The sequence below is a fragment of the Aulostomus chinensis genome, chromosome 6, assembly GCF_037954235.1.
Source record: "Aulostomus chinensis isolate RoL2024-O1b breed Wild chromosome 6, RoL_Achi_v1.0, whole genome shotgun sequence".
Lineage (NCBI taxonomy): Eukaryota > Metazoa > Chordata > Actinopteri > Syngnathiformes > Aulostomidae > Aulostomus > Aulostomus chinensis.
The window spans coordinates 24,572,928-24,596,254 of NC_141325.1; the positions used below are offsets into that span (position 1 = coordinate 24,572,928).

Consider the following 23,327-nt stretch of genomic DNA (forward strand, 5'->3'; position numbering starts at 1 on the left):
CTGTCTCGTTCAGCTAGATCCTCCTCAAAACTCCCAATAAGGGGATAATCATAATGAACTAACAACATTTTCAAACCTGTACGGCTCCTTTAGCATTTAAAAAAAAGAAAAAAGAAAACTCAACAACAAGGGCTTCGCTTTTTGGGACATAAGTAATGTAGAATGGCCAGATGCATACAGGAGATTTATCCTGGAATGGTACCTAAAGGTTTCTTTGACCAACTGCAGATTTCCCGTTCTTTGCTAATAATACAGTTTTTATGCAGTGGATACTGTATACCGTTCGCACTGTATTTTACCATGATGTGGCAGTTTGCCCACTGCATGCAGTACAGTGACCGCACAGGACAGAGGTGCTTCACCTGACAACAGCCCCAGTTACTCAGTATGACATGTGAGAGGTGAGACATAAAGGCCACTGGAGCTTTGTGGGGGAGCTGATTGATCCGAGCATATGTTCTCTGTTGGTCCAGAGGGTGACATAAGGCCACATAAAGAAAATAGTGCTGCAGGAGGAAAATAAAGAAACAATTACAGTGTGTAATAGCCAGGAAGAAGCATGGCTGCTGTCAGTCAGTGGGGCAACAATTGGGGAAATTAGGGGCCGTTAGACAAGGGAAATATTGATTAGTGGATCAGAAACGAAGCTGCACAGTGAATTCAGATGTGAAGCAATCAGGTGGTGGGTCATGAAGATTGTATATCTGCTCACAAGGACTCTTTATTGCCTGCAATGCTCAATCAACAACTAACACAACTGAGCAGTGCAACTCTCGCCTGGAAAAAGAACATTGTATTTTTGCAATGGGATTTTTTTGTCGTTGTTCATTTCAACAGCGTCTGAATGATTTTGTTCTTTTTTTCCTCCTCCTCTTAAAAAGATTTTTTTAACTGTTTTATTTTTGATTTCATTTTACCGGTCTCAATGAAGTCCAGGGAGCTTAATCGCACAGGCAAAGACTTAACAAGCACAATCGTCACTTTGCATGGCCTGTGTTTTTAGCATTAAGCAGCAAGACGATAACAAGACAAGTGAAGATGGGGGGTGGAGGACAAATAATGAGGAGAAAATTCAGTCAGGCGCTAATGTAAAAGTAAATCTGACGCAAAGTTGTGGCAAGCCATGCATGGGTCAGAATAATGAATAGTGCAGGTTTGCCCCAGGCTGTTGTGGTGGTTGTCAACACTTGAAAGAGCTTGAGAGGAAGACCAGCTGGATTTGCTCACTCTCCACATTGTATGCTTTTGTCCTGAATAATGTTTTTCTAAACGACTGAGATGACTGCTGTAAGGAATTTTCCATCATTGTCACGCACCAGCGTCTTACCTCAAGCAAAGACCCCTTTTACACCAAACCTATCTGGACACATTATCTGGATAAATGGAAATGAATAATGCAAGGTGTGAATACATCATGATCAGAATATGGTTGGCTCTGAAGTGATCCATACAACATGCTGACATTCTTACCTCCACAAATCATCCAAAGAGACCTTTTGGCATAATACGAACTACAGCCAGCTGCACACTCAAACAATTCTCCATGAACAGAGTGACAGCCACAGCAGACAATTTCACATTGAGAGCACTGTGGGTGCTACTTCCCGTGGATGGCACTGAACAAATTTCAGCTTATTCTGAAATGTGGCAGACAGTTATTTTGGCCATGACATTATGCTCCCATCTCTCACTAATGTCCACTCATTCACAGACTCGTTCACTGTAGTAGACCATTCTGTCGGACACTTCTCCATCTCTGTCCTCCTCCATAAGTGGATTTTCATTCTTTTTACATTTTACTTTTTACTTCCATGTGGTCATAATTACTATGGCCACCAGGTGTCATCAGTCTCTGGTATTCATACAGTAATCTCTTTGTTCTTCTGCCCAATGAAAGAGACCAACCTATTCAGTATGACGACATTTAAAATGATCAATTACATAGAGAGTTAAAAGCAGGTTCAAGCTTGTGAAGAGTAGCTAGGCTATTTGACCAGAAAACGGGTTGGAAGTTTTGACCACAAATGCAGAAGACACAAACACTTGGCAAGTGTGCTGTGAGTGTGTAAAGGGCAGAATAAACACGCACCATTGGAAACCGATTTTCTGTAACAGTAAGGAAACAGTCTTTTGCACTAATAAAGTGACCAGAACTTGAGAACACGTAGAGAACAACACACAGGTCAGAAGGGAAGGAAATGCCAAAATGTGACTGCACTTTTGAATGTCAGCATTTATCAAGTAAGAACAACTGCTGTGTAATAAACCTCAGCTAACAAGCTTGTCTAGCATTTAACGGCCCACCATGGACAACGACTTATTCGTGCAAGTTAACTCTCTCAGAAGTCAGGTACAAAGGTCCTTGTTAAGATTTGGTCCTTGTAGAGAAGTTGGCTGTCCATTGATCTAAGTTTGTAACTGCTGGGCCGACTGTGACTGAAGCCATCAGCTGGCCCTGACAACAGAAGAATCAGCCATTACTGCTGCTAAATGACCCTGTCTAGAGGGCTGCTGTCCCCAGTCGACCAGCAGATTTCAGCCGTCTGTGGCGAGCAACCAACCCTTACCCATTCATCCATCAGTCACTCAGACTGTATGAGGAGCAGACAGAGCGAGAGTGATGTCACCGTTTGTGGACTCCTCATCTCTCACAGGTTGAAGGTTATATCTGAATGAGACAGTGGAGCTGCAGCTGCTCAGATTCCTATAGGCTTTAAAAACATATATTTTCCCCATTTTAATCTTGCATCGTTGTTTTCCTTTTTACATTTATCTTTACATACTGTATGTCAGAATATTAGTATCAGTGTTTTTCCTGTAAAATCACTCAAAAGTTTGATGAACCCCAGTCAATATCCACAACAAGTCCTGTCTTCAATTTGTGTTTGTACCAAAAAGCAAACATGCAGATACAACTATCAGTGTGCTTTCTGTTCGAATGGGCCATTAAAGCTCCTGTTCCCCCACAGACAAATGAGCCCTGTCCCTTTCAACCCTAGAGTGGCGGTCATGACACTTCCAGTTTTCATTTGTGGCCAGAATAGAGCATCTCCCCATGGATTGTTTTGTTGTTTGTTGTTTTTTTGATACCAATGTCACCACATTGACTATGAAATGTGACTTGCACATAATTTTTAGCATCATTAATCTCTTTAAGATCTACTTATCAAGACTGAATTGTTAAGTAAGGTTGTTAAAGGTGCCATAGAGAGGTTGAACGGGGTATTCATTCTTGTTCTGTGGTGTGATATGTAACCCCACAAAAAAATGGTTGGGTGTGTAATGGCTCAGAACCTTCCTAAAAGGCTCTCTGAAACCGCTATGTCACCATGTTGGGTTTAGAATGCGTCGGTTGTCCCTATTGGGGTCGTTTCTGACCGTATCTGGCAACCTCATTATTTATGCAAGTGCATGAGTTGACGGCGATCGGTTGCTGTGGTTTATCTGGCAACCTCATTTAACTACTACTTGGTGATTGGCTGCCCTCACTGTCACTGAAAAGAAAGTACTCCCACTTTCTCGGCTAACTGTCGCCGGTGCTAAGGGTGACTGCTACTGTCAATTGACAACAGTCCATATCATACAACAACATTCGTAAGACAAGATACCAAGTAGCCATGGCCCATTCACAGATCCAGCCGTATATGCAGTGGCGGGGTGGCCATCGGGACAACCGGGAGTTTTCCTGGTGGCCTCGCCCCTTGGTAGCCTGGCTGGCTGGCGAGATTCCTTCCCCCTCAAGCCAGGCCAGGCCAGCTAGCGACAGACAGCGCAGATAAAACAAAGGTCTCAATTCTATCGAGGCCATTCGTTCAATCAATCTGCTCAGTCAGTGCTGCTGCTGCAGTCTCCACTTTGTGTCGCGCTAGCAAGCGACACGACAGAGCTGCACTCACTCGGCTCGCTCGCATAATTGCCCACTCCCGAAATATGTCGAAGGGGCGTGTGTGAAAGGGGTGGGTTCAGTGGGTGTGGGGGGGGGCACTGACTGAACTGTGATGTAACACTTCAGCCAAAATCGCTTTGGTCCATTTTCCAGCGGCGATTCAAAAAAGGGGAGACACTTCAAACAGAGGTTATGACACTGCCTCACACTTCGTGTGTATTCCCCACAACTGGGGGACGTTGAATAAACACCAAAAACACGAAAACGATGATTTTCATACTAGGTGACCTTTAAGTAAGATGTTTCACAGAACTGTTCTGGTTCCATCTGTTGTCCGAGTCACAGGCAGGCTTTGGTTCTATGCAAAGTCCATGTTGGGAACCAAGGGTATGGAAATAGTGGCTGAAATGCAATCTGAGAATCTATCTGCTATCACCTGATTGCTAGTTAGCTTTTTTGGTTTATTTGCATACTTCTGTTGAAAAAAATGAATCCAGTCATAGAAATCATCTCTCAACTGCAAGCTCGGAATGTGGGCTTATTGGACCGTAACCATAAACACCAAATGGGATTGGAAGACTTGAATATTAGGAAACATGACAGTGAGATAAGTTTTTGCTCCTTTTTCAGCCTGAAAAGCTTTTCACGTCATCAAAAAACAATCGACATGATGCATAAAAGTCCAGACACGATGTGACAAGAGTTTTCACAAATATGGATTCATCTGCAGTGTCTGTGTTTACACTCCCATCTTTATCGCCACCAGTGGCTAGCACTGCTAACTGTCAGACATTGTACTAAGCCCTACAGCAGATGGTTTGGACAGTCGGGACTGAGTTTCACCTGTTTTCTTGGTCCACAGACAGTTTCTGTTCCTCTCATGGGGCATCTGACAATGTTTTATCAGCCATTTATCTTTTTCTTGGCAGGTTCCTCAAGGTATAAGGCGCTACACTGCCTTGTTTTCTTTCCGCCAGGGAGGAAGTTGGGGTTACTGGGGCTCATAACGAGAAGATGAAAAGCTGCCCTGGTCTTCCTCAGACTGGCTGGTACTTGATGCCCAGTTAAGGCATGTGGAGTGAGATCACGCCAGACGAAGAGCAGGAGCAAGTCTTAACAGAGCATGTGAAAAGTGGAGTTAAAAACATTTATGATGAAGGATGTTGACACAGAGACAACAGATTATGAAATTGAGAATAATGGTGCTAAACGAATCCATGTCACCCTCAAACGTGATGGTACATGTGTGTTTGGTAACCCCCCCCCCCCCCCCCCCCCCCCAGTTCAAAGAACAAAACTTGCGGGTCTTTTTTTTTTTTCATCTTAGTTTCACAATCTATCTAAGAAGAAAGAGATCTTACAGAGGTCGCCGCCACATTCTGTCGGGTTGTATTTTTCCTCCTCTGTTGAGTTCAAGCTCATGTTTAACTAGCCTTTGCTTCCATAAGCACTCGAGGTTCGCTAAAGTGTTAGAGGGCCGTTTCTGGAGCTATGCGGGTGTCGTGAATAAGGAAGGGAGGGGGACCTGAGGGAATACCGGAGAATACTAAGATTCATGTCGCTTTGAGATTTCTCAGTAATATTGAAAGGGCAAGGGATCTTTGTTGCATGGTTTGAAATGGAGGGGGTTTAAAATGCAGAATACCTGCAAATGCTCACAGCCATTGAAAGACCCCTATTTTAGCTATCATTTGAAAACACACTGAAGACTCCTTAGCTATTGTTCAATACAAAGCTGTATTGCAGGGTGTTGTGCTCTGCTCCTGGAGGTACTGAAAATTTTTTAGTACAAATAGTATAAACATAAAGTATCCACAAGAGGAATCTTGTTGACGAGAATGTGGAGAATGAGTTTTAACATCTCTCGCCTCATGTTCCATCTTATTGAGCAATACAGTGCTTTATTGTAATATATGAGCTGATAAACTGTATTTGTTTGCTGAGTTATTTATACAGTATTGGTCCGACGCCAAGCTGGCTGAGATACTTCCTTTCTCACTGAGCTGGAATATTACACTTTGTTCTTATATTGTGTTGTTGGATCCCTTGAAGCCTGTTTAGTGTGTCGAAACGGAAGAGTGGCTGTGTTGTCCTGAAAGACGAGGTGAACGTCTAATCCTGTGCTACAGAAAATCATTATCTGTGTAATTTTATATCAAGAAAGACTTTTTTTTAACCTAGAAAACATTAAAACCTTTCTATTTATCCAGTCAAATGGGTTTTCGTGTCACTAAGCAGCCACCCCCCTTAAAGAATCTTGTCCAATTCATGGAGTTGAAGCTGAATCTGAGAATTAATCGACTTAATCGGTTAGAAATATTTCTGCTATTCTGTTATCTAATAGTCTTTTTAAACAGGGACGGTAACAGCAGTTTAAGCTTGGTGATTGGATGTTTCCACCATACTTGCATGCTAAGTTTTAAAGTAGCTCAGACTTTAGGTTGAAAGCTATGTTCCCAACCCAGACATGCATGAAGTTAGAAAAAGTCAAACGTGTGAATCCCACTAGTTTTCAAATACTAATAATCAAAATGGTTCGGTTTTGGCAATAGTGAACTGTATCCCTCAGTTCACTTTGTCCCCTCTCTGTTTGTCAAAAGGTCCTGATGTTGTACTTCTGAGGTAATAAATATATCTTTGAGGGGAAATTTGACAAAACTTTAAATACAGAACTCTTCTACCTGCCCTTGGTTTTTCCTGAAATGTCTCTCCACTCAGAAAATTGTTGTTGCAATTCAAGTCAAATATGTAAACATAAGGAAATACAATAAGGTCATAGATTATTAGGTAGTCAACTCTGTTTAAAAGCTAGTGAACAGGTGGAGGTTTGATGTCTAGCAGGTCGTGCTGGCTGTGACTGTGTAACCGTGGATGCCATATTGGTTGTTAACTTGTTTGCGAGGCAGTAAATCCTGCTCCTCGGGCTGTGCTTTAGCACCTTGTTTGGTCTCACAGACACTCGTTAAACTGTATAATCACAAGTATTTCATGGCTCACATCGGCCCGCATTGAAGTTTACGACGTACTGTTTGATAATACAGTGATGATCAGATCAGTGCAGATAGACGCCGTCAAATTTTACTACACGTGATGTGTTTGGTAGTTTTTGTTCAAGGCTGTTTGTCTTGAAGAAAACAGTTTTAAGTTTTGACCGGAATGGGTAAGACGTCGCGTATCACTTCCATCACAAGAATGAAGGTCACTTGAAAAAATGTTTCCAGCTGCCTTTTGGAAAGGAAAGGAAAGAAAAAGTTGAGACATAAAAGATTCTAGTGGAAATGTTGAAGTGCTTTGCTGCAGCTGCTGCTGCTGCTGCTGCTTTGGTCTCATAAATAAAACACCCCATTGCTCTCGCAGACTGTTTTGTGCTCTGCTATGTACTAACACCCTGACTATTGTAGGAAATGGTTGTCACATTCTCTGGAGACTGGTAACACTATGTGTGGATTTTGCTTTGTGGTTTAACCCCGTGTTCTGTAACCTACACTCTCACTCCACTAGCCTTGAACGAGAACTCAATCCATAATACATTCTGTACACAGAAGTTCATTTTATCCATGCAGAGCTCTTGGCATGAATATTTAGTTGTGTGTGAAATACTTTGAGTACTCTCACTGTATGTATCTGCCCTGCTGCTACGATCTAGTGAGCCAGGAGCTAGTGGGCGATGAGCTAGTGTTTCAATACGCCGTAGGCCGAACCGGTGATTCTTAAACTGTGGTACGTTTACCACAAGTGGTTCATAAGCTCCCTCAATTGGTACACAGAGGACTCTAAGAAATACGTATTTTGTTGAAAATTAAACAAGTCAAAAACATGAAAAAAAACCAAATACTCTCCAAACAGTAAATATATGTATTTAAGTATAAAAATATTTAAACTGGTCTTGAATTCACAATAACTACAACTTTGCAAACTGTGACCCACAATGATCAACAAAATATAAACGATAACAATGAATGGAATAAACTGTGTCTGTGGCTGAATAGGCGACACTGTATATTTGAACTTTGGTCATAGTGGTGCTACTTGAAGAGCCTATTTGATCGTAGATGTAAGAGATCCCACAGCAGAAGCACCAAAAATGACATCACAGCAGAGAGTAGCTCTTATGTTCATTTGATTTCGACACATAGGTGATTGATTTTACACGTGATTCCAATTTTCAGTCAATGACGTGTTTTCCACATCCCATAAATCATCTGAGCCCACATTATTCTTTCAGGTTTCTTCTGATGATTGTGAACGTGATATAGCAGGAACACTTCATGGACATTTCTTTTAATTTGGTGCAAATCTTCACTTGGACTCATGAACTAAGTGGGCTGGATTTTGGTGTTCAAAGTTCAAGATGTGTTTTTGTCTAGTTTCATGTTATCTTATCTCTATATGGGTGACACATTTTTATAGTTTCCCCACCTTTTTTTTGACCTGTCCAGCCCTGGCTGGGATGCAAGTGCAGAACCCTTGTGTAGAACCCTTTATGATGCAACATTTCAGAACAAAACAGGTTAAAATGTTCAACAAACAGAACCAATTTTTAGATAATATTGAACAGCACCAGCATTAAAACCCATACCAGTTTGCGAGGAAAAAGGCTAGTTTGAATATTTGGACTCTCCTCAGGAAAAACAGTGGGTTTCTGTGTTGTGAGTCCAGCTTTTTTTTTGCATTGCGTGGACTTTTGAGAGGCCTCCCTCTTTACTTCCTCTCCTTGAACAACTGCCAGGAATTGAAGCCTCCTTTTCTCTGGTTATCCAACTCATGTGTGCTGATTTTACTGATATTGAGCTTTAAGTGATTGACATTGTATCATTGTCAAAACTCTTCAGCAGTCCTCTACACTCTGCTGTGATAACAATGTCTCAAAAAATGATTTCACAGTAATCAAACATGTCAAAAATATTGAGTGAAACTTCCATTTAAAGTTCAATTTCCCATTGAGGTTTTAAGCTGATGGGCGTCACTCATAGTGCTGTGTTTACCATCACAGGCCATGTTAATAGCTAATACTGGCTTTTAGAACAGCATGTATCTACAAATGACATTACATCTGCTCGTAACTGCCAAATACTGAGTAGTGACATTTTATAAAATGTTTGCATAGTGATTGTGAGTGCTAATTATGGGTAACTGAGTGAATTGTAATATGAGGGTCACAAGGTCCCTATCATCAGAGGCAGTCCATTAGCACCCACCCTGACCACCTGTGCTCTGTGTTGTAGGAAGTGATGCTGGTGGAGGATGAGTCCACGTCCTGTTACTGCCTAATGGACTCGACCAGCTGCCACCTGTTGCTGGACCAGCCAGGTTTATATGCCCTGGTGGGCGAGCCACTGACACAGGCTGCCGTCAAGAGGCTGAAGCTGGCTGTGTTTGGGAGCATGGAGGCCGGCTCCATGAACTACAGCCTGCGGGTTTACTGTGTGGACGACACGCCACACGCATTTCAGGTGAGGAGGGACATTGCCGGCATGAATCATCTCTAGCAGCTTCATGTTCACGGTTACAGGCAGTAGTAATAGTAGTACACGTGTATACGATTTTATACGTATATGATTTCAACTGCTAAGTCAATGCTACCCACATTGCAAGAGATCAAAATTGACCTGGAATTTAAATATACAGTGTATACAGAAAAGTACTGACAGGAGTACTAACAATGGCTACACTATTTCTAACCTGTGAGAATAATCTCACAACTATGCAGTTTGTACCACAGCTGCCAGATTTTTTTGCCCAACAAATTTAATGTAGTGGTTCAGTCTTCCTGCTGTCATCAGCATCATTACAACTGTTTCAGATACAAAACGCACCATCAGAGCTCAAAGAATTATAATCAATATTGAACTTGCATCCCTCAGGGATCAAGAACCATGATTCCACATCATTTCGAATTCAGATTCATGAATTCATGATCATGGTTTGCCGTAACACAGCTGGATAAAATCTGTTGAGCACTTTTCATAGCAACTGTTTCTTCAGCTTAAAACTGTTATCTCTTATTCCTAGAGTGTGGGCTGCAGCACACTAGTGGGCTGTGAAGGTACTGCAGGTTGATAGTAATAGGTAATTAACAATGCTGCCCTCCACCCTTCACTAAAAACTCAGTGCAGCCCTGTTCTGATATCAGAACCAGAGCCCTCACGTCTGTCCCCGGAGAGGTTTGCAATGTTCTACAACACCACATTTTGCCAGGGTGAAAAATGTGGTGTCTGGCTTCCCTTCTACTGTGCTACTGGCCATGGGAAATACCTGTCTGTCAACATTGAACCATAAGATCAGAAATTCTGAGTAGACTCTTCCCCTCTTTTCCCACATAAAACTCCATGACCCACAAAGGCTCCATGTCCCACTTTTGGTCCAAACCCATCAGTTGAGAACCACTACTTTAGTAAATTGTTTTACCATGAAATGAGACAGTTTGATACTGGGTAGTTATGTTTGACACAATCGAATTGCAACACGGGACTTCACCAGTTATGTTACCCCCATTAACGCCTATCGGCCTGGTCCCTGGTATGGAATGGCGCTGGCGCCACAGTTTTTGAGTCAGATGGAGTTTCAGATATCCATCAGTCTTGCAGCATCACAGCTTCTGCTGTCCATCAGCTTTTTCATCAGCAAAGCGCTGCATAGTTGTACTACTGTTAAGAGGTACATGTTTTGCAGGTCGTGACCTAGACCTTGTGTGAGCCTGGGCTCACTGGGGTAGCAGTGATCCCCCAACATGTGCTCTCTACCAGTGAGACCGAAGACTGAGGATTCATGAGCCCTGTGAAACAATACAGTGGTGACACGCTGACAGGGGTTTAATGCACCAAGACAAAGGCTGCTGTACAGTCATCGCTGCCATTCATATGTTAACCAATCTTCCTTTTTTTTCTTGTTTGACTTGATTATCTCTCAACAACCTGTGGGGTTTTTAAACATTGAGATCTCATCAGTGAACATCAGGGAAATCAAGCCTCTGTCCTCCTATGAGAGACCAGACTAAAGAGAGGAACTGAACCTAGCTAACGGAGCACCCAGAGCATCATGACAGCCCCCCCCCCCCCGACTGTCTTTCTGTCATGTCACAGCAGTCAGCACCAGCTGTCTTTAAAATGCACTCTGGATTCAGTTTATGAATTCCCATCCTGCCAAGCAGATGCCAGACTTTAGTCCATCCCTCGGGTTCTTGTCTGTTAGCGCCACATCTCTGTTGTGTGTTTTCCAAGCTGCTGTGCAAAGTCAATCACAGGCAGTATTCAGGATCAGCAGGAAGCCTGATGCCACACAAACAGTGGTGCGAGGAAGAGATTTTCTCCAGCTGAGACCAGGGAAGGGTTATGATTTGCATATTTGTGCTATTTTCTCTGATTCTGTATCTTACCTTAAAAGTAAGAGGGTTCAGCTTGAATGTTCAAATCATAAAAAAGCATGTGGATGTTGTTGTTTCAGCTGTGACAACAGAGATGAGTGTAGAGTTGCTGCTGTAGAAAGGAGAGAAATAAACCCCTCCAAGTTATTTTGGAGGTAAAAATACCACTATTATCAGTATTCTGCTGGCAAAATTTACCTTCCACTGCAGATACGACAAAATAATATTTGTCTCAGCCTTAAGCATTTAGCCTTGGCAAAGGACCACCCAGACTACTGTCGTGACAATTCCTCCTCATCAAGCAAGAATAATCTTGAAATGAAAAGTGCACCAGTGGAGCTCACTCCCTTCATTCCTTTTTAATTATCATGCGGTGAAGTATCAAATAACAGACTGGGAAGGTTTCATAGAAAACGTATGACAGCTTCAAACAAGTGAACATGATCGCAGATTCAACACATGCTATGAATGCAAAGCAAGCTGCTGCTGCCGCACCGCTATTGTCAGCATCACTAGTGAAATGATTCTTTTCTTTGTAAGTTTCAGCAACATTTCGTTCAGATAGAAAAGGACTGAAAAGTTTTTGCTCGGTTCTAAAGAAAAACTGAAAACTGCGGTAAAAAGCGAAATGTTTCCGACAGATGTTTACATGAACATCTACAAATAATTTTCACCGTTTAATATTTTTGTGGAGAATCTCGCTTTTCATGTCACCGGTGTGACATCTTGTCTTTCAACAATTTTCGTGTCAATTTCAACTTAAAATCTCGAGTCCTCTGACTTTTTTTGTGGACAGGGCCAACATTAAATTGAATGAAAGCTTTTGTAGTATTTGAGGTGATACTGTTGTCATCGCAGAAACACTATATCCACTGTAGTTGTATTTATAAGTTGAAAGAAATTCAACCCGGGGCAGCATTTTTTCATCCCTCTCTGTCTTGATGGACATTATCAAAGGAAAACTCATTGCAGAAAGATGCACCTGGCAGCAGCAGCAGCAGCATCTGTGGGGACGCCGCAGGCATGTCAGCTGCTGCAGGTCAGCCAGGGTGTTAGAAATATGTCCACGAGATCCTGTTGAGCGTGTTACATAGTTAACAAATGCAAATTACCATCTGAAATTGCTACTTTCCTCAAAAGATGCAACCACATTTGGAATCTTGTTTTGTTTTTTGTTTTTTTTTCATGAGGCTACTCATGTCTTGAGTCAACCAGACTGAATTAATGTATTACAGGCGCTTCAAACATTCTGGGTGGTATATTTGTCAGGAACGCACCAAAGAAGAGACCCGGTTTGTGTTGTTAGGATTTTTCTGTCTTTTGTTTTTCATTTTTGACTGATGAACACCTGATCACGTCAAACATCTTTGGTTTTTTTTGGTGGTTTGGTTTATCAGAAACAAACCATGGAACTCACTCAATGTGATATGTTTTGATTTTTTTTTTCCTTCTTCCACTTTTATTTAGCGACTGATAGACAGGAAAAAGCAGTTACACATAATATTTATAGTTTTTCAGTGACATATCTATGTGGCACTAATAATTAACTTTAACTGCAGCAGGTAATTTGGTGGTTAACAACCTTACAAACTGAAGTAATATTAAGAGTATTTATCAAATCTTGTAGTCTGAGGCCACTTACAGGCACACAGATACACACGATACAGACACGTGAAAGTGACATGAGCTTGAAAAGACACGAGTAACAAATCAACTGAATGCAAATAGAAATTGCAACTACAAAAGTATTACTGCAAGTTTAACAACATAAAGAACAACTGCTATGAAAAGGGTTTATGTACAGTATTTCACAAGTACACTGGAATCCCCAGAGTACAGTCAGACAGAGGCTTTATGCCTTGCTATGCCAGCTTGTCAACACAACATCAGTTCAGAGGGGTGGCTATGCTGTATGGGAAAAAGAGAAGAAAATCAACATTTTCCAACCTCTGCGTTTTGAAATTTTGAAAGACAGGAACACCATTTTTCAGGTTCTGTGGTGTCTCATTTGTTTTCATCAGCATTTTGCGGAGACTTGATTGCTTTCACACCCATAGCATTGACAATATGCAATTTGCCAGTCTGTGTATGTGCAAAATACATATACATACACACACACACATACGCACACACACACACACACACACACACACACACACACACACACACAGTCTGTGCAGCCTGGTGTTAGTTACATCTCTTTTCCCATACGCTTCCTTTTGTGATTGAGATGCTTAAGGATAGACAGACCAGACACTGAACCATCCCACCGGGACACTGAACAATGATGATAGATGAAAACCTGCAAGCGACAATCAAAGGGCTCTTTCATCACCACAAATCCAATTTGGAAGATGTGACGTTTGCCCCTGACACACACGCACACGCACACGCACACGCACACACACACACACACACACACACACACACACACACACACACACACACACACACACATACACACACACACACGTTTCCACAGCATAAATCCAGGCATCAATCTGTCATGTTGAGGCTGCAAATGTGATGCTAATGGAGAGCACAAGTTGTAGGATTTGTTCAGTGGAGACTTGATGTCCCAACTTGGCAGCATGTTTCTGTGTTAATATTTGTGATGAGTCAATTAGTGGATGTGACAGAGGAAAGGATTAGAAACAGGTGGTCCTGCTGATACGCAAACTCAGTCTACCTCCTATGCTTCCTTTTGCAATCATTGCATTTCTTTTTCCACATTTTCTCTTCCTCTCGTCTCTTTTTACTCCCTTATCTATAAGTCATTCTCTTTTATTGTCTCTTCTTCTTTTTCCTCACTCCCTCTTTTTTCTTCTTTTTGTCCAGGGAGTGGTGGCTGCAGAGAAGACCAGAGGGGGTCAGCTCCTCGAGGAGCCAAAGATGTTGCCTTTCCAAGCGAACACCTTCAGCCTCCAGGTGTCCATCCAGGACGTCCCCCAGTTCCTGTGGACCATCAAACCCTTTACCACATGTCAGGTAACGGTTACACTCCCTGAAAAGATGCTGCAGCAAATTTTTCGCAAGACGTTTATGCTGCTCACAGCTGATTGCTGAGTGTGTAATTTGTGAATAATACATGATGTTTGATTTTTCATTTAAAAAAATCAGTCTAAAGTGATGAAGAGGCCAATAGAGACTGGCCACAAATGAAAATGTATGAAGTAATAGATCAATAATTTTGGACTGAATAAATGCATTCTTTGATAGTGAGCATCATGCTTGGGCAGTATCACCATCAGACAGACTCACTGTAGCCATTTCTCTAGCACCGTCATCAGGGGAGAGATCCAATGTGTCTGACTCTCAGCATGGTGATCATAATAAAATCTTAAATCGAATCAGCCATTGAACGATTGGCCCATTAGTTTCAGCTGTGCTTGATTTGGCCAGTGAGCGAGCTGGGACTCGTGACTTCAAATGTTTGCACGAGGTCTCACTCACTAGCATTTTAGAGTTTGATAATTAACATTTTGTGTAGTTTTGCTGTTGTCTTTTTTTTTTTTTTTTTTTGCCTCCAGTAGCTTTACGCAAAAGTGAGGCTAACAATTTCTGAATTCTGGATTCGCCAAGTAGTCGAACGTGGGAAAAAATCAGAAACACCATATCGTAGTTGTAAACGTCCAGGATGTGTGCCTCTGTCACTGACCTTGATCTTTGACCGTCAAAACCTTTTTGGTTCATCCTTGAGACCAAGTGGACATTTGAACCAAAAGAATTCCGTCCAGGCGACCCAGAGGTACCGCGTCAACAAAAAAAAATGTGACAGCATAATAAATGTCATAGTGAATTCTGGCCATCTAACTGTGAATAATTTATAGACAATTACATTTAAATGAAGTTTCGCTTTAAAGCCAGCAATGTAGGATTTTTATAGGTCACGCCAACTTCACTACATGTGTGAAAATAAATGAACTGGAAATTTCAGGTATTTACTGGAAATTTTAACTGCTGGCAAATTTAGACCAGATTGTGTCCACATGAGCACAGATTGAGTTGAACTGCACCAAAACCAAGGAAATTATTGTTTTGTATTGTCCCTGAGTAAAATAGTACTGACCTCTTGAAACTTCTTAAAGCTCATGACATTCATCCGGGGAATCTTTTTGATAGTGTGCTCACTTTAAAAGTGCTGTCATCCTTTTCCTGCAGGAAAGAAGGAAAAATGGATGTGGCCTGAGATGAGTAGCTGGTGGTTTGTTTTTCTTAGTAGGAGCATAAATATGCAAACAGAGTTAAATGAATCACACCACTGCGTCCAGTAAATCGTTCCCATTGTTGCCATTATGAGAGCAGCTGAACTATGTCCCCACTGTACACCACTGTTGCTCCTACATTCAAATGCAGGGTGAAAGCTTGTTGTTTCAAAGACATACACACAAACACACACACAGGCGCACACATGCGTGCGTACACAAACGCACGCACGCACACACACACACACACACACACTCCTCTCCCTTATTTATGAGGGCTTCGGGACGGTGGGCAGGCAGGCATTGCAAAACAGCTTCGGTGGAGCAGGTGTAGAATAATAGCCCAGCATCCTGCCATACATCAAGTCAGCTTTTAGTACTAAAGAGCATCCAAGCTTTCCACGTCCATCACCCCTCCCCCGCTGCCGCTGCCTTTCCCCGACTCTATTATCTCCCGTTGTGTACTGCACCGTGCAGCCGAGATCAAAGCCATGAGGGTTGGGGTCTTCAGCATTCATGAAGACTGTATTACAATATGGTCTTCTTCAGGAATCATTTGCAGGTCACTTTAATATGCAGATGGGGCAGAAATAAAGTCTAGCAGAGGTCAAGGGCATTTTCCCTACAGATGCTCTGGTTTCTGGAAATTAATTATACATCAAAGGAATCTCCTCCCCAATTATTGTACTCTCAGATATATTGCTTAGAATATTTAGCCGATAAACTGCATCACTATCGGAGTTCCTGTTAGAGGGATTAGGACTGTGTTTGTAAATAGTATCACTAATAGCTTCCTCTTTCTCTTCTTAACATTTCCGTGTCTAAATATATAAAGGCATGGAAGTCATTGAGACTTCAAAGCCAGCTCATACCTTTTATCTCTGTGTAAGTGGGTGCGTGTGTGGACGGTGTGGCCACATGTAGGAGAGAGTCCTGCTTCATCTCATTACTGGTGTTTCTATTCAATTTCTCAAGTGAAGAGAACTGTGGATGTGCTTCATAAAAGAAAATTCACTTAATGTGTTTCCATGAGCTGTTCTGAAGCGGGAAAAAAGGAGGGGGGCTATATAATGCTGCCAGAAGATGGCAGTATAGGCAACATTACACACAGCTGTCTGTGGCTGTGACAAAGAGAGTACAAGAGCTGTCTGTCATCAGGTTTACATCTGTATGAATTGTTTTAGTTTTAAATTAATTTTCAGAAGTGCAGCAAGCCAAAATGGGAATACATGTTAAAGTTTTCGTCAAACACTGTTACATGTCTTTAACAAGATAAGCAGTAGGGGGCACAATACAAATGCCAATTACCACTGTAGAAGAAGAGGGCACAGCTAGATAAGGTAAATAAAAGAGCGGCAGTCAAACGTCAAACAAGCACAGGTCCAAATGAAGGGAAAAAAACTGGGATGGATATCAACCTGCTCTTGGAAGAGTTCTGGTAACAGCCCCGCCATGACTGACAGCAGCCATGACTTATGTACATCATTATTCCATTCCATCCATCCATTTTCCACTGCTTATCCTGTTAAGGGTCAAGGGGGTGGGGGCTGGAGCCTATCCCAGCAGCCTTCAGGTGAGAGGTGGGGTACATCGTGGACAGGTCGCCAGTCCATCACAAGGCCAACATATAGACAGACAACCACGCCTACGGTCAATTTAGAGTATCAATCAGCCTCGTCCCCTCTTGATGCCTTTGAACTGTGGGAGGAAGCTGGAGTACCAGAGAGAACCCACACAGGAACAGGGAGAACATGCAGATTCCACACAGAAAGACCCCGGGCTCGAGCCCGGAACCTTCTTGCTGTGAGACGACAGTGCCAACCACTGCACCACCGTGCCGTCCTGCATTATTATTTATTCATTGAATTGGTTTAGATTGCATATTTATGTATATATGTTTTATCATTACACCAAACTTTTCCCACTCCCTCAAGTGTAGATATTTTTGCAATATTTTCATTTCAGATTCATTTGAATTTTCAGTGTTTCTGCGCAGGTTTTTTTAATGCACAAATTGGAAATGGGCTTAAAAAGAGCTGGATGGAAACATACTTTATCAGTAAAAATAGAGAGAGGTCTTGAGGAAAGTTTGTATTAGTTTTGAACATGTTTGGCCCCCTCAAGCAAGCGTAATAACTTTTTTACAAAATTGTTGCACTTTTATTTAAATTTGCTGTCTCTATTTCAATACGTGAATGAAAATGCATTGAAAACCTATCAGTTTTGAGCACAGAGTTTCTGTAGCTGATATTTGTTTCTCTCCTCGTTCTGCCTCCTCAGGAATTCTCCTTCCCCCAAGTGTGGTGCAGCAACCAGCAGCCCCTGCACTGTGCCTTCTCTCTTGAGAGATACAGCCCTGCCACCGCCCATCTCTCCTGCAAAATCAGCGTGCGCCAGGTCAAAGGCCACGAGCAGATTCTGCAGGTCTACACAGCGGTAGGCGAGGTGAGGCTCTGCAGCCGAGGGGACGGGAGGATGGAAGGGGCATTTGACTTTTTCTCGCTTACTTCATGTAACCTTCCTGCATTGTGTGTCCACTGACAGCACGCTGAGATCTCCTGAGCTTACACTGTGTATTAATTGAGTCATTCTCTACTCACAGATGTATGCTAATTGTGGGCAATACAGAACTTTAGCTGTGTTCGCTGTACAGATGTTTGAACCTTTATTCATTAAGGGACACATGAGTTCCAGGAAATAGCCACCTTCACATTCTCATGCGTAAACGCCTGGGAACTGCGCGGTGTAACAACGGTCTTCTGTCAAGCGCTGAGCGGCTCCACTGGAGCAGTTGGAGATAGAAATTACTCAAGAGCACCTTGATAGTGGTTGCAGAGGCTGACAGGAGTGGTCCTCGTTGATTTCACCCAACCACTTTCTTTACAGCCTGTTACAAACCCGCTTGTCCTACCTCAAGGCCGCCAACACTAGTGAAACTGATGGCACCATAAAATATTATTTCCTGGTGTTTTTATGGTTCGATTTAATCCCGCCTCGATGATGAGTTAGGTTTTGTAAGGTATGAAGACAAAATAAAATTCTTTAAAGGACCAGTGTGTAGAATCGGAGACATCTGGGTATGAGGTTACAGACTGTAACTCCTCACCTCAGAAACACTCATTCATGATAATGTGACCAGTGTGGCACAATCTGGCTCAGTGCTTCCTTCCTTCACAATCTCTGATTTATTTATTTCCTCCTGGAACATCTGTCTGTGATGGCAAAGAGTATCTTCACACAGACATTTCTCTATGAATGCATTTTTAATTGATGAAGAATACATTTTACATATTTTGATTTCATTTTTCATATTCATCAGTGACAGGGCAGCACGGTGGTGCAGTGGTTAGCACTGTCGCCTCACAGCAAGAAGGTTCCGGGTTCGAGTCCTGGCTCAGGCACAGGATCTGTCTGTGTGGAGTCTGCATGTTCTCCCTGTTCCTGTGTGGGTTCTCTCTGGTACTCCGGCTTCCTCCCACAGTCCAAAGACATCAAGAGGGGACTAGGCTGATTGATACTCTGAATTGACCGTAGGTGTGACTGTGAGTGCGAATGGTTGTCTGTCTGTAGATGTTGGCCCTGTGATGGACTGGTGACCTGTCCAGGGTGAACCCCTCCTCTCAACTGAAAGCTGCTGGCATAGGCTCCACCCCCCATGATCCTTAATCAGGATAAGCCGAAGAAAATTGATGGATTGAATACACCAGTGACATTAGACTTAAATGGGATCACAGCATTCATTACAAAATGCATGTAAATAAAATAGATACATAAATTCAAAAATCAAGGGGCTTTTTCAAATAACTGAAGGTTAATAGTAATTAGGGCCTGAGCCTGGAGGTACTCCGGGGCGAAGCCCCTATTATGTTTGCTCGTTTTCACTGTTTCCTTTGCTTTTTTTCTCCATTACATTTCAGGGATTTGTTCAGGTTTTTTTTAGGTCATTCATTCACATTTAGGGTTGTTAATATATTTGCTTCAATGGATGAATCAGATAAATAAACAATTAAGTAGAAATTCAGTTTTCTTATCCTCTATTATGCTTGAGCTTTGATCTTGTTTCTGGTAAACTGGGAATGGGATCGGAATTTTGGTTAACCAATCACATATATCACACCAGATAATTCTACTCTGTTGGCTGTCCATCCAGTTCCTATGTGTGTGTATATATATATATATATATATATATATATATATATATATATATATATATATATATATATATATATATATATATATATATATAAAACAGACATTTTCGATCAGCAGTCCACCTGTGTGAGCAATTGTTATTCCACTGACTGTTGCATTTCCTAAAAACCCATGACTGCGACCACAACAAAGGCAACCTACAAAGCCTATTCTACAATTCCTCATCCAATTAAGTTTCTCCCTTCCTTTCAGAGCCTCTGCTGCCTCGCTTTAGAGACACGGTAATGTTGCTCCCAAAGGCAGTTATCCACAATTTTTCCATTTATGTTGTCAAATCCAAAGTGCCTCCTCACATTACTTAGCGTAGCTTTTCAGTCACAATTATCTGCTCTATATCTTGTCTGACAAAGTTTTCTCCATTTTGTGTTAGCAATACACATTAGCCTAGCATGTTGAAAGACAGCAAGGCAGACAGTCGATCCATTTAGAAACATTTGTACAAGCAGATACAGTGTTCTAGTTTTTAACAATTCTATTTAATTTGCCCCAGTCAGTTTTTTAAGACATCGCCACATGACCTGAACACCTCTTGAACGCAATCGGGTTGAATTTGCAGCCAAGAAGGCCGCAAGTCATTGAAGCTTATTGGTGGAGTTTTTCGTGTTTTCATCAGTCGTTAAACAAATGTATGTACTGCACTCATTTAACCTGACGTGGGAGTGACTGCTGCTTAAACCTGGTCCCATCACAGACAAAATCCAGCAGTATCCTGTGTAAAAATATTATTCAACTCTGTCAGTTGTTGTGTTGGTTGGGTGATCATTTTCTCCATGTTTTAAGTTCCAGATAGAATTTAGGATAAATGCTTCCTATTTTATATCTTACAGCTGTACACACAGTTTGGTCAGTTTAAACTGTGAATTTGTAAAAAAAAAAAAAATGTAATGTAAAATGTAAAAGATGGCAGTCGTTAAACTGGAAGACAGCAATTCAAAAAAAGGGCAAAACTTGTGATAGAAGGTACATGTATTTGGACAAACCCACACCGCATTTCTCCTTGTCACTGTTCTCTTCATCCATGTGGCAATGAGTGCACCTTGTGGGCTAAGACCTTACAGGGTTTGTGAAAAAAGAAACAGTGAGAACTCTGATTCCGAACTGTAGCATTGTGGTGAGAGTGATGCTGCTGTTTGTAGTCTGACGAATTACAGGTATGCGACATTCTCTGTCAGTCAGTTCAACTCAAACAGTGAAGTGAAGAAGCACAAGGTGACCCTTAGATCTGGAAATATTGGTCATTTTCCAGTGAATAAAATCAAAACAAAGACACACCTAAAGATCTAAACTGGGCCTTTTGGAGCTCTAACTATAGCAAGTCTTGATGCACTGATCCTGCTTCTGTGGATGGATGGGACTCAGCTGGAGATGGTGGAGAGTCTCGCTGTGCTTCAGTTGAATTTTGAGGTATTTTACTTGGTCAAGGATTTTGTATGCAGACCTTTGAGTATTTCTGTACTATTTCCATTGGTATTTAAGTGTGCTCAGCATATCATCCACCTCTAGCATAAAGACAGAACACAGGGATTTATGGGAAAGTGGCATTAAGTGATACTCAAACTGAAATTTGAAATACTAAAGACATTCCAAAGGCTCTCCTTTGCATCAAACAAAGAATGCAGTCAGCTCCAAATCTTTTACAGACACTATTTGCTAGTGAAGTCTTGTCTTTAGTCTCAAACCTCACAAATGACAGTGGTGAAGGTTTGTGTGGGTTTCAATACACTGACAGCCTTCAGAGCAGTGTTTTGCTTACAATGTGGCGTGTCTGGAAACAAATCTATTCTTGCGTGTTGTTTATATCCGTCTCAGAACTTTCAAATAGATGCAGTACTTCAGTAAACCGGGTATCAGCGATGGGGCTCGTATGGGCCACATTCAAGCCCTCAAGGTTGAGATGGGAATCAGCGAGTCAGAAACAGTGAAGGATCACTGCTGCTGCTATTTACCAGCTGCAGAGCGACGAGTTTGTTTTCACTGTCACTGTGTGTGTGTGTGTGTGTGTGTGTGTGTGTGTGTGTGTGTGTGTGCGCGCGCGCGCACACACACGCACGCACGCGCGCGCCCTCATCATTGTTGTGGTCCTGGAGACATCTACTGGAGCAGAAACTACCAGAGGTAGTTTGAGTAGTTTGGCAGGTGATGAAGTCACAGTGATGATGTCACAACAGTAAGATCTAGTCACCAAACTTCACTAGTGTGTAGTTGAGATCGGTTGTGGTTTCAGCAAAGAATTCGAAACATTGAAAGCAGTGCAGTTGTGGAAAAATGTTGTATTGACAAATGAGTACTTGTGTTACAGTATTGTAAAGAATACTGAGTTCCAAAATAATGTAGTACAGAGAACTGAATATTCATGTAAAACTGTGTGAATGACTGCTAAGTACTCTTGTAGTGATATAGAAAATGAATACCAAGTATTCCTATAATAAGTAATTATTGAATATTCATGTAATAATGTAGTAATGCTTATGAGTCCTGGAGGAGTCTAAAGTACTGCTGTAATAATGTAATACTTAGAACTGTGTAATCTAGTAATGAGTAATGACAGTAATCATGTAGAGTACTGGTGTAATAATGCAGTACTAATGAAGTAGTTTGTCACGTTAGGCTAGATAGATAGAGTGAGAGAGAGAGAGAGGGAGAGAGAGAGAGAGAGATGTTTCCACTTCTGTCTGTAGTATTTTCAGACCATGTACAGGTGTTGGATAATGTTAAGCATACCTGTATGAATTAATCTGACCCAGTAAATAAGCTCCACCCATCTGGAGCGCTATCCTGGTTGTAACAAAAACCAGGCTGTATTTTCCAATCCTGCCCCAGTCTTATTATCACGGTCTGTTTCTGTTCTGCTCCCCCAGACTGAAAAGGAGTTGGTTCCATTTTTTATGCAGACAGACTGCACCGTCACGTCCCAGACAGGGCCCAAGGCCTTCAAAATCCCCCTGTCCATCCGCCAGAGGATTTGCGCCACCTTCGACACTGCCAACGCCAAGGGCAAGGACTGGCAACTCTTAGCCCAGAAACTCCACTTAGACCGGTGAGCTGCCTGCCTCCCTGAACCTGTTATGTGCCCCCTATCTGAGATTGCATGCCTTTTCTCTACTAATGGCCTCCCCATGAACACACGCTGACAGGAATGATAACCGTCCTGTGAGCGTTGTTGAACTCATGGCTGTGCCTTTATACGCGGCTTGTCGCCAGATACCTTTTATTCTCCCCCTTCTCCTGCAGCAGTGGGAGACAGAACTTATTATTTAAGTGCACAACACATAAGTGATTGTGTTCCCTGCTAAATGCTGTCGCTTCGAATGTGCACTTGTGGTGGTTGTTAAAATGCAATTGCTTTTGAATCAGAAATAGCATTTGGTATTATTTACCTTCAGAGTCTTTGCTGATCAACACTCACCAGTCAGTCTTTGCTGTGTGTAATATTTAATCACTTGTATCGGTTTCTTTAAAATGAAAAACACTAAGGTGAGACTCAATTCAGCCGTTGTCTTTGCAGCATCTCAGCTTGCCGTGGCTATAATCTCCTGTTAAGTGCATGATACATGAGTCACTGGTATCTAAGAGTCCTCTGGGATTCCAAATTATCCAGATAAGCTTTCCACTCCTCATTGAGCTGATGTGACCACAAGCTGCAGCCTTTTTTGCTGCTGCT

The 23,327-nt window shown here is 42.0% G+C and overlaps 1 protein-coding gene across 3 annotated transcripts in view; it reads left to right on the top strand.

The window, feature by feature from the left end:
- The window catches only part of unc5db (unc-5 netrin receptor Db), a 224,408-nt gene that overhangs the window by 194,236 nt on the left and 6,845 nt on the right, over positions 1-23,327 (top strand). For all 3 annotated transcript variants that reach the window (XM_086207110.1, XM_086207111.1, XM_086207112.1), the window contains 4 exons: positions 9,112-9,339; positions 14,088-14,237; positions 17,735-17,899; positions 22,525-22,703. In XM_086207110.1, coding sequence (XP_086063236.1) covers positions 9,112-9,339; positions 14,088-14,237; positions 17,735-17,899; positions 22,525-22,703 — 722 coding nt within the window. The remainder of the gene's footprint in view (positions 1-9,111; positions 9,340-14,087; positions 14,238-17,734; positions 17,900-22,524; positions 22,704-23,327) is intronic.